The sequence below is a fragment of the Bombina bombina genome, chromosome 1 (assembly GCF_027579735.1).
Source record: "Bombina bombina isolate aBomBom1 chromosome 1, aBomBom1.pri, whole genome shotgun sequence".
NCBI lineage: Eukaryota > Metazoa > Chordata > Amphibia > Anura > Bombinatoridae > Bombina > Bombina bombina.
In genome coordinates, this window is record NC_069499.1 from 1168503642 (window position 1) to 1168518743 (window position 15102).

General features: G+C 37.5%; 1 protein-coding gene across 2 annotated transcripts in view; it reads right to left on the reverse strand.

Annotated features, from left to right (window-relative positions):
* Positions 1 to 1020: 1020 nt before the first annotated feature.
* Positions 1021 to 15102, reverse strand: part of LOC128646840 (parathyroid hormone/parathyroid hormone-related peptide receptor-like) — a 49273-nt gene continuing 35191 nt past the window's right edge. For both annotated transcript variants that reach the window (XM_053699645.1, XM_053699641.1), the window contains exons 8-13: positions 10896 to 10956; positions 9083 to 9149; positions 7810 to 7904; positions 5933 to 6074; positions 2997 to 3038; positions 1021 to 1974 (exon numbers count right to left, since the gene is read on the reverse strand). In XM_053699645.1, the coding sequence (XP_053555620.1) occupies positions 1687 to 1974; positions 2997 to 3038; positions 5933 to 6074; positions 7810 to 7904; positions 9083 to 9149; positions 10896 to 10956 (695 nt within the window). In that variant the 3' untranslated portion in view covers positions 1021 to 1686. The remainder of the gene's footprint in view (positions 1975 to 2996; positions 3039 to 5932; positions 6075 to 7809; positions 7905 to 9082; positions 9150 to 10895; positions 10957 to 15102) is intronic.

A 15102-nucleotide genomic window follows, 5' to 3' on the forward strand; every position in this document is an offset into this window, starting at 1 on the left:
AGAGCTTTATGAACCGGCGTTAGCCCAGAAAGCTCTTAACTACTGACTTTTTTCTGCGGCTGGAGTTTTGTCGTTAGAATTCTAACGCTCACTTCAGCCACGACTCTAAATACCGGAGTTAGAAAGATCCCATTGAAAAGATAGGATACGCAAATGACGTCAGGGGATCTGCGGTATGGAAAAGTCGCGGCTGAAAAGTGAGCGTTAGACCCTTTTTTGACTGACTCCAAATACCGGCGGTAGCCTAAAACCAGCGTTAGGAGCCTCTAACGCTGGTTTTCACGGCTACCGCCAAACTCCAAATCTAGGCCTTAGAAAGTTGTTTAAAATTGTATGATTTGTCTGAATCATGAAAGTTTAAATTTGATTTTATTTCCCTTTAGGGCAAAACGGTCTCTACCAGAGCTATACCTTCATTATGACAACATATAATATAGCTTAAAGGGATACTGAACCCAATTGTTTTCTTTCATGATTCAGACAGAGCATGGATTTTTAAGAAACTTTCTAATTTACTCCTATTATCAATTTGTCTTTGTTCTCTTGGTATCTTTATTTTAAAAAAGCAGGAATGTAAGCTTAGAAGCCGGCCTATCTTTGATACAGCACCTGGGTAGCACCTGCTGATTGGTGTCTAAATGTAGCCACAAATCATCAAGCGTTATCCAATGTTCTGAACCAAAAATGGCTCGGCTCCTATGTTTACATTCAAATAACGATACCAAGAGAACAAAGAAAAATTGATAATAGGAGTAAATTAGAATGTTGCTTAAAATTGCATGCTTTATCTAAAAGAAAAAATGTCAGTTCAGTATCCCTTTAAGTTTAATAATTACATTAGGCAGCCATATTGTTAACTTTACATACTTTCACAAAGGTATTTCAATTTTCCGTGTTTGCTTCATCACAATCAACATTTGGAGGAGGGATTACCGGCTGCTCTTTCTAAATCTTAGGCAAAGTTTTTGTTTTCTCTATTCTAGTGACTTCACATCATATTTTATACAAGAGAGAAAAATATAAGAAAAAACAAGATTTATACTTTCAATAAATCAATATCTTCATATTCAAAATAATAACAAGAAAATCCCACCCTAAAGACTTTCAACATTTGGAGGAGAGATTATAGACTGCTCTTAGTCAGAGTTTTTTTTTCTACATTCCAGTGACTTCACATCATTCATTTTACAAGAGACATGAGTAAAAAAACAAGATTTATACTTTGAATAAATCAATATCTTCATATGCAAACTAACCCTAAAACAATGTTGTGCGTGTCCTAGGCAGGCATTGGCAAATCTCTGAAGCTAAAAAGCTCTTTGATTTTTATTCTTGTATCTGATGTATCCACATACAAATTAACCTTGTCTTAAAAATAAAAAAAATATTTTTGCTGGCTCTTACATTATAAATTGATTTGTCATCCCCTGATCTAATGTCTGTTCCCTGGTTGGCATAATTCTCTTTTTTTCTGGCTTAATTATATGTTAAATTGAAGTTGTCACAGAAGCAAAAATACTTAGAGGGAAAGTATCTACACAACTCTATTCTATAACATTACAGTTTTCCTAAAATGTATGGCATTACTTTAGATATGAAGACATTGATGTATCCTAAGTATAAAGATTGTTTTGTAAACTCATTAACTTTAACAGTTTTACAATGTAGATCCAGTGTGCTGTGGTCCTAAGCTTTGGGTCGGGCTGCAGAGTTCACAATGCTGGTTCCTGCAAGTTGTAGGGTGTCATTTGAGGGAGAAGTGCTAGGGGTGTACCCAGGGAAGTAGGATGAGGACTGATGCGGTACTGCCAGCTGTTTGCCTCTGACTGCCATGTTGAGACTCACACTGTTGGTGTTGTGGGACAAGACCCCTCCATAGGGGCAGCTGCCCCCTGTGCTAGTTACACAACTCTTCTGCTTAGGGCCAACAGACATATTTCTGCGGAACCAAAACTTGCGAACTTCAGCTTGAACCTACAAAAAGGAAATAATAACAGAGATGTAGCATTTGTATAACATAACAAAGATGTGCTCCATGCAGAGAGAATAGTAGAGATGTTCCAAATGAATATAGTTGTAAGCTATGGACGGAGAAAAACATAAATAAAAGCTGTGAAAAGTAAGTTGCAGAGACAACTCAAGATGAAACAACAGTGGTACAAACTACTGGCAAAGTAATTAGAATGACGTAGAAAGTGAGAAATGATCTGAAATATGTGAATTTGTGTTGACCATTAAGTAGACTGTCTATACCTACTGCTTATCCTTCTCTTATCCTACCTAAAATTCCCTAACATTTTAAATGATCATTTATTTCCTATTAGTACAAAACAAGTAATTTATTTCTACCTGTATTCTTATCTAAACTGACCTGAACCTTGTGCAATACTGGACTGGTTTCACCCCTAGCTTCACCCTCTGTCTTCTGTGGCTCTGATCACTTTAGCAGCGGATGAATATTCCATAGCTTTTTTTTTGTTTCTAAGCTTTTGCTTTTTTGTTTACATTTTATTTAACACATTAAACATTAAACAAACCTACAACTGAGATAAGGTTTTAGGGAAACTTTCCTTTGATTTCTTAGACTTATGGTATAAAGTTTACAATCCTATTTGCTTTAAATGTCCTTTGTCTAACAAGAAATGCAGATTACACTCTTATTTGATTTGGCATTTACTGCAATATTAGAGTATTTTTGCAGTTATTTTTGTCTATACAAGATACAACCCATTCTTTAGAGGTAAGTATTAAGGTAAGAAGTAATCAAACCCTGATATTCATTATAAGAGTAACAGGCAGTGGACAATCTTATTTTCTTGAGATTTGCATTCCCATTAGATGCTTACACTAAATGCTATTTTAAACAATTATGTATTAGTAATTTGAGTATTGCATTTTAACAAAGTAGAAAGGATGTGTGTTTATTATCTTGTTGTACCTGTGCATTAAAGTTACATTTCTGTGAAAATCCTTACTAGCACATCAGTATCACTTACCTCTCCATTACAAAAACAGTAGATAATGGCCACAAATAATCCCTGAAGTGAAAAAAGAATAATATGTATATGTAAGGATATAAACTCTAGACTTCTCTTATGAACACCCAGTAGTAACCCCTTAGGTCTCATTTACCTCAAACAAATCCCAATCTAAATCCCAAAACCATAGTTCTCAACACTTATCCCCCACAAACCATAGTTCTCAACACTTATCCCCCACAAACCATAGTTCTCAACACTTATCCCCTACAAACCATAGTTCTCAAAACTTATCCCCTACAAACCATAGTTCTCAACACTTATCCACCACAAACCATAGTTCTCAACACTTATCCCCCACAAACCATAGTTCTCAACACTTATCCCCTACAAACCATAGTTCTCAACACTTATCCCCCACAAACAATAGTTCTCAACACTTATCCCCCACAAACCATAGTTCTCAACACTTGTCCCCCACAAACCATAGTTCTCAACACTTATCCCCCACAAACCATAGTTCTCAACACTTATCCACCACAAACCATAGTTCTCAACACTTATCCCCCACAAACCATAGTTCTCAACACTTATCCACCACAAACCATAGTTCTCAACACTTATCCCCTACAAACCATAGTTCTCAACACTTATCCCCTACAAACCATAGTTCTCAACACTTATCAACCACAAACCATAGTTCTCAACACTTATCCCCCACAAACCATAGTTCTCAACACTTATCCCCTACAAACCATAGTTCTCAACACATATCCACCACAAACCATAGTTCTCAACACGTATCCCCCACAAACCATAGTTCTCAACACTTATCCCCTACAAACCATAGTTCTCAAAACTTATACCCTACAAACCATAGTTCTCAACACTTATCCACCACAAACCATAGTTCTCAACACTTATCCCCCACAAACCATAGTTTTAAACACTTGTCCACCACAAACCGTAGTTCTCAACACTTATCCCCCACAAACCATAGTTCTCAACACTTATCCCCTACAAATCATAGTTCTCAACACTTATCCCCTACAAACTATAGATCTCAACACTTATCCACCACAAACCATAGATCTCAACACTTATCCACCACAAACCATAGTTCTCAACACTTATCCCCCACAAACAATAGTTCTCAACACTTATCCCCCACAAATCATAGTTCTCAACACTTATCCCCCACAAACCATAGTTCTCAACACTTATCCCCCACAAACCATAGTTCTCAACACTTATCCCCTACAAACCATAGTTCTCAACACTTATCCCCTACAAACCATAGTTCTCAACACTTATCCACCACAAACCATAGTTCTCAACACTTATCCCCTACAAACCATAGTTCTCAACACTTATCCCCTACAAACCATAGTTCTCAACACTTATCAACCACAAACCATAGTTCTCAACACGTATCCCCCACAAACCATAGTTCTCAACACTTATCCCCTACAAACCATAGTTCTCAACACTTATACCCTACAAACCATAGTTCTCAACACTTATCCACCACAAACCATAGTTCTCAACACTTATCCCCCACAAACCATAATTTTAAGCACTTGTCCACCACAAACCGTAGTTCTCAACACTTATCCCCCACAAACCATAGTTCTCAACACTTATCCCCCACAACCCATAGTTCTCAACACTTATCCCCTACAAACTATAGATCTCAACACTTATCCACCACAAACCATAGATCTCAACACTTATCCACCACAAACCATAGTTCTCAACACTTATCCCCCACAAACCATAGTTCTCAACACTTATCCCCCACAAACCATAGTTCTCAACACTTATCCTCCACAAACCATAGTTCTCAACACTTATCCCCCCCCCCCATAAAAATGTAGCAAACAGCAACAGATCTCTTGTTGGACATTTCCATGTCGAGGTGTGGCATTCTTGTTGGTAAATCCTGATTAGTTAATATTATCAACCAATTGGATTGGATAATTAAGACAATTAACGGGGTGGTAGGTGTGTTCCTAATGTTTTCAGGACAGTTTGCTGGCACCATGTCTACAGCATGATTGATATATTGCCACATACTGGGAACACAATTTAGTAGTTCTTTAAAAAAAACAATTAATAAATGCCATAATGTTCAGATACTCATATTAGCCTTGCTGACTATACTAGAAAAAGTCTCATAATTTATTTTAGACCCCAAAAACCTAGGTGTTTAAAATTGGTGCATGCTCACTTAAAAATAAAGGGGATAAATGTTTTCTAAAACAATTAATAAATGAATTACTCCTGTACTGGCTCAGGATGACTGCATGTATACTTCCAGCCATTCCAGGGCTGGTAATGCATGGGAACACACTTTTTGGAGGCAGTGAAATGGGAGTGCCTGGTGTGTTTTTCTTTTTTACCTTATTCTCTAAACTTTTCAATGGTACTTGTCTTCTTTTTACAGTGGAGGGTTGGAGGGAAATGACGCAGAGGCTTCCTTGGGTGCCTGTTTTCTGTGGGATGCAAGGTTACCGCAAGGGAAAGGTGTATGTGTATTGGGGGAGCAGTGCAGCAACAGAATGTCTTGGGCTCAGAGTGTAATTATGGTTTGGCTAAGTGCCGGTGCCTAACAGAAAGTGGTATTAAAATGTAATCCCTGCTTTCCTCTCATCTCTTACTCCCCTTATCTTATCAGGAATTGTATTTAATTCTTAAACAGAGTAAATATTTGTTATGCTTATTTATAATTATATATTTATACCATTAATAACTTGCTTTTCGTATTTGTAAATTCTTTGGATGAGTGTAAAGGGGTTCTGCTGTTTGGATGATTGTAAAGGGGTTCTGCTGTTTTGAATAGTGTAAAGGTATTTTTAATGTTAAACATGCTTGTAAAATATTCTTTACTTTAGGCACAATAATAAACATTAGTTGAAGTACTAATGGAAAAACAAGATGATTGCTGTCCATACCTGAGATGAATTGAAGAACATCTCATAATGCATTTGAATTTTCCATAACAACCCAGTGACTTCCGTGTAAGGAAGAGCCATGAATAGCACATAATGCACCCCAAAGAGAGGCATAAGTACTAGGGTGGACTTAATGAGTTTCCTGTGGAAAGAACACAATGTAAACTCAGTTCTGATTCATAACTCAGTGTAAAAGTAATAATACATGTGATAGTGAGTTGGGAGGAGGTGATGATTCTGTATTATTTTGTTGGAGCCAGGGGTGTATTATGGCATAGGCCAACAAGGCCGGTGCCTAGGGCAGCAGATTTGGGAGGGACAGCACATCTGCCCTATCCTCTCTCTAAAAGCCAGCACACAGTACAATGAGCGATAAAGTGCAGGCTTTTACAGAGAAGATAAGGCATGTGCGCTGATTAATGTAGCTCTTCACAGGCAGTGCTCCTTTAAACCATTGCTTCATTTAGAGACGCCAACATTTTTGCAGTGGAAGCGTTCTTGGGGAGAAACTTGCCTTGGAATATGCTTACAAGGTGATGCTGGAGGAGAAGACCTTGTTCCGATATGCTGCCTCCCCTTGTCAACTGTGGTGGATCTGCGAGCGCAGTGCTTATTGCAGGTTTTAGTAACTAACAGACTGGATGCATCTGTGCACTGCTTAGATCAGCTTGTGATGTCTAATCATAAACTCTCAGCGCTAATGTATGTTAGCTACTAATAGCTAGCTTTTTCTGCATTCTTGAACCCACGGAGTAAATAGTAAATGGACACTTAAAAAGTTTAATTACTTGAATGATGTTAAATACTGTAGTATATAGTATACTGTAATACTGAAAGTGATTGTTTCAAAGTGTATTCTTTCCTTCCCTTCCTCTCTCCCTTCTTTCCCTTTTTCCCTCCCTTCCTCCCTCAACTCCCTTCCTCCCTCAACTCACTCCCTCACTTAACTCCTTCCCTTCTTTCTTTCCTTTTTTTCCCGCCCTCCCTTCTTTCTCTCAACTCCCTCCCTTCTTTCACTCCTTTCTCCCCCCCCCTTCCTCCTCTCCCCCTTTTCTCCTCTCCCTCCCCACTTCAGTCTTCTTTCTCTCTCCCTCCCTTCTTTCCATTCCCTCCCTTTTCTCCCCTCCCCTTCTTTTCTCTCCCTTTTCTCAGGGAGAAAATGGTATGAGATGCTAGCCCATTTTCTTTTCAATTATGAAAAAAAAAAACATTTTACACATTGACCCAAAAAATATTAAGGGGGGGGAAAGGACTAAAACCTTTGGGGGGGGGGGGGGGAAGCAGAATTTTGAGTGCCTAGGGCAGCACAAAACCTAAATACCCCACTGGGTTGGAGGGGTAACATTCCATATGGCATTTGTAAAGTGTATGTGATAATCTATGTGACATTTTGTTGGTTCATGTGTAAGGGCCTCCCTTCCCCTTGTTGGTTGGTCAATTGATCTTCTCTGTTGCAGTTCACCAGGGCTTGACACCACAGATTAGCATCCATATTAGGTCTCACACGTTCTGCTCCAGCTCACCTTTTATTGTCAGCTATTTGCACTACAATTGTTGTTGCCCTTTTTGTGACTGACTATTTGAGTGTGCATCAATTTTGTCTTAGTGCTCATTTGTTACCTAGCTTGCCTGACTGTCACTTGTCACTCATGCTTCTAGTTTTGTCATTGCTGGTCCTGGACATTCCTAACCAATGAATCTGTAATATCTGCCCTAATATGTTTATGTAACGCTAAATTATATTTTGTTGGAAGGGGAGTAACAATCCATGTCATATTTTGCTTGGTGAGGTGACAGCTGGTTGCCCATGTAACGTTTTGTTTGGGGAATACTGTACTACGTTTGTAGAAGGCTTTGGCAATGCTTTGGTCTCTTACCCATACTGCTGCCGTGGATCTAATTTTCCTGTTTTTGTCTCCCAGAGTTTTGCTGCTAAGACTCTGACAATATTCAGAAACAGAAAAAAATTCACCTGGAGGAAAAGAGAAAAAAAAAACTCCAGTATTAATAAGGGATAAGCATGTTTCTCTTTTTCACAGTGTAATGTATACGGATGAAGACTGGTGCTAATACATGAAGCATTTAAAGGGCCCCTAAAATAAAGCTTCATGATTCAGATAAAGAATGCACTTTCGGAGGCTACTACTGAGCGTGTGCAGAAGTGCAGTATATACATATATGCATTTTGTGATAGGCTGATAGCTATCACATGGTGGAGGGAAAATTGGAATAACTTTAAAATTTTGCTGAAAATATTTTACTGCTCTTTTCAAATTTAAAGTAAGTGTTATTATATTGCCTTTTTATTGTATATTTGTCAATTATTTGATTCTACTGTATTTAGCGGTAATAGCGGGCCTTTAATCTGTATATGATACATATGAAGACATGGTTTGTGTGAGAATAGTTAATTTAGGACAGATGTTTATTCACACTATTTTAATTAAACAGTTTCAGAAATATTGTTTGAACACTGTTAAATAAACACCAGCTCTTATGTAACTAATACTTCATTATCAAGACCCTAAAATTATTCTATCAAGGAAACAAAAAAAAAAGAAAACAGTACAGTTCATTGCCAGAACCAACCAATCATAGCTTGTTTTTTTACAGCAGATGCCCTGACCCAGGTTAATTAGATACTCTAGAACTTTTTCAATTTCTGATGTCCCAGCATTCTAGGTTCTAGGTGTGTCTTACACACTTAAAGGGACACTGAAGCCAATTTTTTTCTTTTGTGATTCAGATAGAGCATGCCATTTTAAGCAGCTTTCAAATTTACTAATTTTATCAATTTTTCTTCGTTCTCTTGCTATCTTTATTTGAAAAAGAAGGCATCAACGCTTTTTTTGGTTTAGTACTCTGGACAGCACTTTTTTATTGGTGGATAATTTATCCACCAATCAGCAAGGACAACCCAGGTTGTTCACCAAAAATGGACCGATATCTAAACTTACATTCTTGCATTTCAAATAAAGATAGCAAGAGAATGAAGAAAATTTGATAAGAGGAGTAAATTAAAATTTCATGCTCTATCTGAATCACGAAAGAAAAAATTTGGGTTCAGTGTCCCTTTAATTGAGGAATTCAAATCAGTCACACATTTACTGAGGCACTCACTATCAGTCACATACTGCTGTGCTCACCCACCAGAGTTGCAGCTAAAATTGGTGTCTGATAAATCCACTTTATGTGACCAGCACTAAGATCCCAACACCTGCACAAAAAGGACAATGCATGTTAAGACATTTTCTGGAATGTGGCATCTCAGCGAGGCATGTGAGGTTTAGAAAGGCAGCATATGGCTCTGCTTTACTTGAAGCAAATATAATCATTAATGCAAACTGCATGGTAAGTTTATAAATGATTGTTTCTATGGTAAGTTTATAAATGATTGTTTCTTTGGTAAGTTTATAAATGATTGTTTCTATGGTAAGTTTATAAATGATTGTTTCTATGGTAAGTTTATAAATGATTGTTTCTTTGGTAAGTTTATAAATGATTGTTTCTTTGGTAAGTTTATAAATGATTGTTTCTATGGTAAGTTTATAAATGATTGTTTCTATGGTAAGTTTATAAATGATTGTTTCTACAATTTTAAACAGTTGGTCTTGTCTTTTGAGAAAACCTTGCAAGCATAGCCTAGCAATTGTGAGAGATGCGTGAGTCCTGCAAGGTAAAGGGCTATCAAGGGTGTCCCTTTGCAGACAACTCACTATGAAACCTCAATACAAAAATAAATAAATAGATTGTACATAAAAGCCTAAATGTATAAAATGAATACAATTTTATTGACTCTATTGCACTGCATTTGTCTTTCTTTACTGAGTGAGATACAAAGCTTGCAATATAAAGTTTCTCATGAAGAATCTTGTAGTAACAGTTTGTAATCTCAGCACACTTTAGTGAATTCAGACAATTAACAGACTTTCCCAGCTCTAGCGTATTATCCTGACGTGCAAGCTCTTAGAGCCGCTGCTTCTGCCTCCACATACCACATCCTCCAAAGAAGTACAGCAGTACCATCATACTTTATAATCCTTTATTGGGTCCCAGGAAGCAAAGCACAATAACAACATTTCGGGCTTACTCGCCTTTTATCATGTTATTACATTTCCTCAGTCATCTCACTATCTTATACACACTTCCACAGGTCACTTTACCATGCATATATGAAGAGTGACACCTAATGGTTATGTTACAATAATATTATTTAGACTCATTATACAAAGTAACAAAAAATAAACAACTGATGATTAAAACAAAGGATTTTTCTTCATGTTCTGTAAACAATTGTACCCAGATGTACAGAATAGATGTGAACAGTTGTTTTAATTCTGATACTTTGTATAATAATGAGTGGAAATAATATTATTGTAACTTGACCACTAGATGTCACTCTTCATATATGAATGGTAATGGTTAATGGACTACACCTGTGATAATGTGTATAAGATAGTGAGATGAATGTGGAAATGTGAGAGTAAGCCTGAAACATTGTTATTGGGCTTTGCTTCCTTGGACCCAATAAAGGATTTTAAAGTATGACAGTGCTAACAGTCCTATGATACAAACATTAAGAAGCTATAAGGGCAAGTAGTTCTATGATACAAACATTAAGGGCAAGGGCAACCTTTCTATTGTAGGAATACATAGTTATACATAAGAGGGATTTATGACATTGAATCTTTAACTTTAACGTATATAGTCTGTTCCTTGCAATAAAAAAAGTTAGTAGATTCACAGCCCTGTACAATCTCTCTGAGGGGATAGAGAATAGAGAGGTTTATGCACTTTAATGGGTTCCATAGAATAACATAGGCAGTGGAAATGTAGGAGACCTATGTAAGACTTGAGAGGGCTGTTAGTAAATCAAAACCAGTGACAAATGTGAGCTATGTATGTAATCTAACTCCACTGATAATGACATATTAATTCCAGTACAACATTGAATAGTACATACTGCGTGTCTGCCAAGGACAGTCTCACACTTGCCCACACGCAGATAAACACAGCTGGAAGACCTGCAAGAAAATACAACACAGATTAATATGTTCAGGGTCAGCAGAAAAGCTCACTGGATCACATTCACTAGATTCATCTGTCTTATGATTTGGTTACAACCAAATTTAGCCAGGAAAAGGACATAGTGTAGAGAAAAAAAGAAACTGACAAACATCCTGAATGTATAAAATCATCCAGATTACCCGGACATAAAACTCAAAAATGTAATGCATATGAATGCATTTAAATTTTAAATATTAGCATTTCTGTAATGCATAAAAACCATATTCCACTATGTTTTCTTCTGGACACTATTTTGAAAAGATTGCTTAATGTTCTCTCTCATAGGCCCTGATATTCAAAATCTCGCCGCTTAGGTGGGATATTCTAAAATGATCCTCCAGCACTGCGAGATCTCTAGTAAAATTTTAAAAAGGCAGATTTTGCTTTACTTCTCCATGGGGTGTTCCCTGCATTACTTTATGAAGGAGAGACAAGCCCAGTGCAATATAGCACAGCATAACATGATAGTTCTGCTGCATTTACACTTTAGGCTCCAATACATATGCGGCGTCGCCAATAAAAGCCGACGATGCCGGTTTTAACCGGTGGGCATTTTGTAAAAGAGCTAAATGCCCTTTTAAGGGAAATGCACAACAAATGCCCTTTTTTAGGGCAATGGGTTGTTTAGTTTTTTTAGTGTTAGGTTTTTTATTTTGGGGGGTTTTACTGTTAGGGGGGACTTTGTGTATTTTTAATGTAAAGGAGCTGATTATCTTGGAGCAATGCCCTGCAAACAGCCCTTTTAAGGGCTACTCGTAGTTTATTCTTAGAGTAGGGGGTGTTTTTATTTTGGGGGGGCTTTTTTATTTTCATAGCGATTAGGTATAATTTTTTAAAATTTGATCATTTTGTTTTTTATTTTCTGTAATCTTAGATTTTTTTTTATTTTATGTAATTGTAGTTTAAAGGGACAGTCTACACCAGAATTTTAATTTTGACTACAGGGAGCGCAGAATTATTAGGCAAATGAGTATTTTGACCACATCATCCTCTTTATGCATGTTGTCTTACTCCAAGCTGTATAGGCTCGAAAGCCTACTACCAATTAAGCATATTAGGTGATGTGCATCTCTGTAATGAGAAGGGGTGTGGTCTAATGACATCAACACCCTATATCAGGTGTGCATAATTATTAGGCAACTTCCTTTCCTTTGGCAAAATGGGTCAAAAGAAGGACTTGACAGGCTCAGAAAAGTAAAAAATAGTGAGATATCTTGCAGAGGGATGCAGCACTCTTAAAATTGCAAAGCTTCTGAAGCGTGATCATCGAACAATCAAGCGTTTCATTCAAAATAGTCAACAGGGTCGCAAGAAGCGTGTGGAAAAACCAAGGCGCAAAATAACTGCCCATGAACTGAGAAAAGTCAAGCGTGCAGCTGCCAAGATGCCACTTGCCACCAGTTTGGCCATATTTCAGAGCTGCAACATCACTGGAGTGCCCAAAAGCACAAGGTGTGCAATACTCAGAGACATGGCCAAGGTAAGAAAGGCTGAAAGACGACCACCACTGAACAAGACACACAAGCTGAAACGTCAAGACTGGGCCAAGAAATATCTCAAGACTGATTTTTCTAAGGTTTTATGGACTGATGAAATGAGAGTGAGTCTTGATGGGCCAGATGGATGGACCCGTGGCTGGATTGGTAAAGGGCAGAGAGCTCCAGTCCGACTCAGACGCCAGCAAGGTGGAGGTGGAGTACTGGTTTGGGCTGGTATCATCAAAGATGAGCTTGTGGGGCCTTTTCGGGTTGAGGATGGAGTCAAGCTCTACTCCCAGTCCTACTGCCAGTTTCTGGAAGACACCTTCTTCAAGCAGTGGTACAGGAAGAAGTCTGCATCCTTCAAGAAAAACATGATTTTCATGCAGGACAATGCTCCATCACACGAGTCCAAGTACTCCACAGCGTGGCTGGCAAGAAAGGGTATAAAAGAAGAAAATCTAATGACATGGCCTCCTTGTTCACCTGATCTGAACCCCATTGAGAACCTGTGGTCCATCATCAAATGTGAGATTTACAAGGAGGGAAAACAGTACACCTCTCTGAACAGTGTCTGGGAGGCTGTGGTTGCTGCTGCATGCAATGTTGATGGTGAACAGATCAAAACACTGACAGAATCCATGGATGGCAGGCTTTTGAGTGTCCTTGCAAAGAAAGGTGGCTATATTTGTCACTGATTTGTTTTTGTTTTGTTTTTGAATGTCAGAAATGTATATTTGCGAATGTTGAGATGTTATATTGGTTTCACTGGTAAAAATAAATAATTGAAATGGGTATATATTTGTTTTTGTTAAGTTGCCTAATAATTATGCACAGTAATAGTCACCTGCACACACAGATATCCCCCTAAAATAGCTATAACTAAAAACAAACTAAAAACTACTTCCAAAACTATTCAGCTTTGATATTAATGAGTTTTTTGGGTTCATTGAGAACATGGTTGTTGTTCAATAATAAAATTAATCCTCAAAAATACAACTTGCCTAATAATTCTGCACTCCCTGTAGACTGTCCCTTTAATTTATGCTTAGTTTATTTTTTTATTTTTAAAGTAGTGTTAGATTGTTTAAATTAAATAGTTAGTAACTTTAGTATTTTGTAATTTGTGTTCATTTAGGGGGTATAAGGTTAGGGGTGTTAGGTTAGGGGGCTTAGTAATTTAATTATTTGCGTTGTGGGCTTTGGCGGTTTAGGGGTTAATACTTTGATTGGTGTATTGTGTTGTGGGCTTTGGCGGTTTAGGGGTTAATACTTTGATAGGTTTATTGCGGTGTGGGTTTGATGGCGGATTTAGGGGTTAATACTTTAATTAGGCTTATTGCGTTGTGGGGGGGTTGTCGGTTTAGGAGTTAATACTTTTATTAGTTCCGATGTGGGTTTGATGGCGGATAAAGGGGTTTTACATGTTGGGCTTATTTTTGGGAGGCGGGTTTGACATTTACGGGATTTGATCATTTTTTTTTACTTTCCTTAGATGCGGCAGTTTCTAAAGTGCCGTAAGTCACTGATGACTCCAGAAATTTGTATTTATGCTCATTTCTGGACATCGCTAGTTTATTCGACTTATGACACTTTATGAACTGCCAGTGTCTTATATGTGATACCCTGATGTGCGAGGTGAAATTATGGGTGGCGCGGGTTGCAGGGCTTGCTCTGAAGCAAGCCCTGCAACCTGTATACAGTTGGTGAGACAAATTAATAAGACCAGCTTGTTTAAATTGCTTAGAAAATTTCAAAAGACTTTTGAAAGAGCTTCAGACATACACTGAGAACTCCCCTGTTCAACCCAGGGAACTGCACTGTCCCTCCCATTTTCTGAAACTGTCAGTTTACAATGGAGGAAATACAACGTGCAATGTCATTTTATACAAAGCATGAGCCTTAGTAATTTAAGTGACACATAAATTTTCAAAGCATATTCAGAATGTGTAAAATCACTGCTGGATCAAAATTTAAATGTATTAAATTACAAATGAGAGTGCAAAGCTTCAATGCAATAATACTGAAAGGATCCAATCAGAAATCTATAGTAATATAAAATGCAATGCACAAATTGTAACAAAACTCTCATAACATGCAGTGCTGTATTGCACCGGGCTTGTCTCTGCTTCACATACATAAATGAGAGAGATCTCGCCGTGCTGGAGAGTTCTGCACTTTTTCTTTGTGAACTCTGAAATACAATTTCTTTACAAGCTGGAGAATGTTTGAATATCAGGCCATAGTGAGCATACTAACTTAGACCCTCTTCAAAGTCAAAATACAGGGGTCCGAATAGAAATCATTAATCTAAATGTATTGGTTTTTTTTGGTTGATTTCTTGAATTCAGCATGTGTCCTTTTTACATACAAAGTATAATGTATTTAATATTGTAAGTGTATTTAAAATAACATGCAATAAAAATTAAACCATAGTGCAATGTCAGCAATAAACATAAAGATAGAAGAACTCACACTGGAAAACATTCTATGGCTAGCACACACAAATGTGTATAGCAATAGAGATCTACAGATACAGTTCTTGTAAAGCCTGTAAACCACTCTGAAAAATCAGTTTAAAGGCATTAATCTGAGCATTATTTGTTTTGATAGGAAACTATAATT